The 4,429-nt window shown below is 50.5% G+C and overlaps 1 protein-coding gene across 3 annotated transcripts in view; it reads left to right on the top strand.

Annotated features, from left to right (window-relative positions):
- Positions 1-4,429, top strand: part of IL4I1 (interleukin 4 induced 1) — a 34,954-nt gene that overhangs the window by 22,505 nt on the left and 8,020 nt on the right. Inside the window, exons 2-3 of one of the 3 annotated variants that reach the window (XM_045772093.2) lie at positions 1,325-1,458; positions 3,217-3,387. The exons of 1 other annotated variant lie outside the window; for it this stretch is intronic. In XM_045772093.2, coding sequence (XP_045628049.2) covers positions 3,351-3,387 — 37 coding nt within the window. In that variant the 5' untranslated portion in view covers positions 1,325-1,458; positions 3,217-3,350. The remainder of the gene's footprint in view (positions 1-1,324; positions 1,459-3,216; positions 3,388-4,429) is intronic. One more of the 3 variants, XM_045772096.2, reaches the window with a different exon arrangement.

The following is a 4,429-nucleotide window of genomic DNA, read 5'->3' as shown; positions in this document are numbered from 1 at the left end:
GAGATGCCATTAGTGTGGATCACTTAGAAAGCTGGAGAAAAAGAGCAGGTTCCAGAAGACTACATCAGGTGGGGTGCCATTTGCCTGGAACTCAGAAACCAGCAGAGCTAGACAATACATCATTGAGGCACACACAGACGCAGATGCAAGTCGTGGGTTCTTCTGGTGCTGATGGCAAAAGAGGAACACACGGGGAACGCGTGCAGGTGATGTTCTGGGATCCATCTTAGATACACATAAACGTCCAGTTCTCCGCTATCATCCCTAAGGCGTTAGCTCAGCGGCCACAGGTGCCATCGCAGCATTCCGCTCCATTACCTGGGGCTAGCTGGAGGGCACTGGTTGTGCTTCAAAGGTGGAAAACAGGTGAAGCTGGGATGTGGATTTGTACGGGGTCATTTCCAGATAGCAGCCCAGCATTCTGCCTCTGTCCCCCGCTCCTGTGGATAAGAATGATGCCAAGCAGTTGGGTCTCCTGCTTGGGGGTGGAGAGTCTGCCCCTTCAGCCTCTGCCTCGCTAGGAATGCCCAGAGCTTATGCCCGGAGATGCGTGGTCCAGTTTCCCAAAGTCCCGATCATAAGTCATTTCCGTGGACCAACTTTGGCTTCTAAGAACGAGTGTCCTGTCCAAGCAGAAGCTACGGGAGAGGGAGGGGAAAAGACTAGAGGAGGGAGAGACCTCACTCTGACCCACTTGATTCTCTGAAAGCTCCTCCCCCTGGGCAGTGGCCCTTTGTGCAGTCTGAGCCTTGACTAACCGCAAGAGCCACATCTGACCCCTCTCCCTAAAGGGAGGAGAGAGGGAGCAGCCTCAAGTCCTTCTAGAAAGTAGGAAGTCATTTGCATTTTATCCACATTGATTGATTCAACATCTAGTTTTGGAGCACCTTCTATATACCAGATCCTGATCTGGCATTGGGGTCACAGAAATGGAACGGTGTTTCTGCCCACACGGAGGTTGCTGGCAGGGGCCGTGCAATCATGCTAGAAGACTTTCTCTTGAGCTTGTGTTTCCAATGCATCTAATTGACCTGTTTTGCATATTGAACATTAGTAACACTTAATTGCTTTCACATAGGTACTTTTTAAAATGAAAATAGTTCACTTATTCCCATGCCCCAAGGGGGACCATGGGCACCCCACTTTGGAAAACAATTATAAATCAGGGCGGTGGTCACGGTGCTCTCGCGTCATGGGGAAAATGGCCCCACCAGGCTTCTGGGAGCACCAGGGAGGGGTCCCCGGGATTGTCACAGGACCAGCAGCTGGCGGGGTGCTGCCCTGCAGATGACGGCTTCATTGTAACTGCAGTTTCCCTTTCCAGGAAGAAAACAGATGCGCTTCTTTGCCAGTCCTGACAAACGGCCTCTACTTAAGTTCCTCTTCATTAAGTAGTATGAAGACAGCAACTGTGGTGACTAAATTTGGAATCAGAGGCTTTTAAAGGCGAATCTCTCAGTAAGCTGTTACTGCATTTCTTCTCCCAATTCAGGGATGAGAGTGGCAATTAGATGTATGTTTATGGCTTTGCTTTCGATCTCAAGGAAACAGTCAAATGACTTTTTCTCTATGGCGCAGCCGCTTCCCCAGGATTATGCCTCTGCCTGTCAGGCACAGCTTGGCCTCAGAAGGATCAGATGTTTCAAACAGATTTCCAGAACCACAGCACCCTTATCTCCTAGGGGAGGTTGAAATGAATGATTCCCAAGCAGTGGTATGCTGGTAAATTTAACAGTCGACTTCCCGGGGTAGGGGCAAGCCTTGATGGGTAGCAAATGCCGATGCCGGTGGTGTAAGGACTCCCACCATAGCTGATTTCAAGCCACGGATGTGAAGTCAGTTAACAGGAATTTGGGAAATTGATACATATAGATACAATTGGTTCACCTCAAGAGTATACATAATAGTAAAATGTAATCAAGGGATTGGGAAATGATGAGTGTTGAGTATTTAAATTTGTTTTTAGTAAGATTAATCATAAATATAATTTTTTAAAAGAATGGTGTGCAAAACAAAACCAACGATTGCAAAATTACCAGCTCTTGTGTGCTGCTGGGAGCGAGCCCAGCACACCAGGGCTCCCAAGTTTTCAGTCAACCTTGAAATTACTTGGGTGCTTGAAAAGTCTGCCCTCAGACTCTCAGGGCAAGGGCTTTCCGCAGAACTTAGCAGGAAAGAAATCCCTCAGCCTCAGAAGCCACGTTGGCTTCTGGACACCAGCCAGCCTCCGGCCAGGCTTATCTGTCCCACGCTGCCCCTGTGCCTGTCCCACAGCCCTCACACAGTGGCACTAATCACTTCAAACATCAGTGACACCTAGGCACACAGCTCACATCCAGACACCGTCCTGGTTCAACCCCATGACCTCCACAGGTTTCCCCGTGGCAGAAACTAGATCTGGTATGCTGCTCTGCCAGGCTCAGGCCCAGCCTGGTGCTGTGGGGTCACATTAAACCCCTGGGTTCTAAGACACAGACCACAAGTCCACTGACCTGAAAGTAACACTCTAACAAACCCTCAGTATCACTCAAGTGCAAAGTGGGCTCCTATTTGAATTTGGGTTCAAACCAACTGTCAAAGAATTTTTTGAGGGTCACCTGGTGGCTCAGTCGGTTAAGTGTCCCAACTCTTGATCTCAACTCAGGTCTTGATTTCAGGGTCTTGAGTTCAAGCCTCACATTGGGCTCCACACTGGGTGTGGAGCCTACTTGAAAAGCTTTTTTGAGACAATCAGGGAAATTGGACTTTGATTTAATGCCATTTTTAAATGCAATAATGTTTTTTTAAAGCAGATAAGTTCTAATCTTTTTTAAAGCAGAAGTTTGTTGGCAAACTACAGTCCCACTTCCTGTTTTTGTAAATAAAGCTTTATCAGGACACAGCCACGCCAGTTCATTTTACATGTTGTGGCTACTTGGAGGGCAGAGTAGGCAAGACGGAGACAGTGTGGCCCCCAAAGCCCCAAATATTTACAGAAAACATTTGTAGACCTCTGTTTTAGAGAAACATCCTCAAGTATTTACCTACAAAATAATAAGATGTCTGGGATATGTTGTAAAATACTGCAGTGGGGGAGGGAGAAAATGTAAATGAAACAAGATGGACTAGGAGGCGTTGGATGCCCTTGGGTTCATCATCCCAGTCTCTCTGGTTTTATGTCTGTTTGAAGTTTCCATAATAAAAAGCTTTTGATAAGGGAGGACCTGCCCTCCACAGCCTCCCAACTGCTCCGACTTCACCAGGACCCTGGCACCTTTGGTCTAACGGGAATCAGGACAAAGCTACCACCATTGACCCCGTTTCCGTACACGCCCGACGATGACTTCTGTCCCGGGCTAACCAGAAAGGCCATGGGCGCTGAGAGAGCCCCCCAGAGCCAGCCATGCAGTGAGTGCCCCCCATGGGGTCCAGGGGTTCTGGAAAGGGGAAGGAGGGGCAGGAGGGCTCTGTGGGAAGGGGGACTCTGTCCAGGGGTCAGGCCCATAGATCAAGGGCCTCGGGTAAGTCTGTCCTCTGCTCTCTGAGCCCCTCCCTGATCCAAGTCTGGACCACTGACTTCTACCTGGGGCCCTGGGCATCCCCTGGGCAGGCCCTACCCCCTCAGAGACTCGGTGAAAGCTTTAGTAGGAACCACTCACGGTCTTTGAACTGCCTCAGAGAAAATAGTATGTGTAAAGCAGGAGCCCTGTCCCCTGCACAACTGTGTAGCCCCCAGTATTTCTTATCCTGCCAGCTGTACCCAGGTCTCTGTCCTGGACTACAGCTGGCCGCTTGCGGGAGTTCATTCAACACAGCCTAAGCCTAGCCCAGGGGTTCTTAGGGTGCTTTTGCCTCCCCTTCCCCTGGGAATCATTGACAATGTCTGGAGACATTGATGGTGGTCACAGCTCAAGGGACAAGTGCTGCTGGCATCTAGTGGGTAAAGGCCAGTGAGGCTGTTCAGCCTCCTACCGCACAGGATGACCCGCACAAAGATGGCCCCAAGTATCAACAGTGACGAGGCAGAGAGACCCTGGCCTGGCCCCCTCCCCAGTTCACAAGCCCGAGCTTGCTTGCCGCTGACGAGCAAGTGTTTCAGAACGTGGGCCTGGAGCCTGGCTGCTGGCATCAAACCCAGGTGCTGCCCCCTCTCAGCTGGTGACCTCTCTGGGCCTCGGTTTTCTCCATGTAAGATGGGGACAGCTAAGCCCACCTAGTCAGAATCCTTACTGGAGTAAGTGAAGTGGAATGTATGAAGTATCTGGGACGTGGTAGTCAACAGCACCCGCAAGCATTTCATAGGGAGCAAGCAGACTGATCAGGCCCTGCCTAACAGGATCCCTACCCTCTCAGGGGCAACTGGCTCCCAATCCTGGGTCGCCTCATGAGGGGTTCCTCTCCCTCCCTCCCTGCCTCGCTGACCCCTGGAGGTTGGCATTTCACATCTCTT

The sequence above is a fragment of the Ursus americanus genome, chromosome 21 (genome assembly GCF_024610735.1).
Source record: "Ursus americanus isolate L20-20 chromosome 21, mUrsAme1.1.p, whole genome shotgun sequence".
NCBI classification, from domain to species: Eukaryota; Metazoa; Chordata; class Mammalia; order Carnivora; family Ursidae; genus Ursus; species Ursus americanus.
The sequence above is the reverse complement of the archived record's forward strand: the minus strand, read 5'-3'. Positions and strand labels throughout refer to the sequence as shown.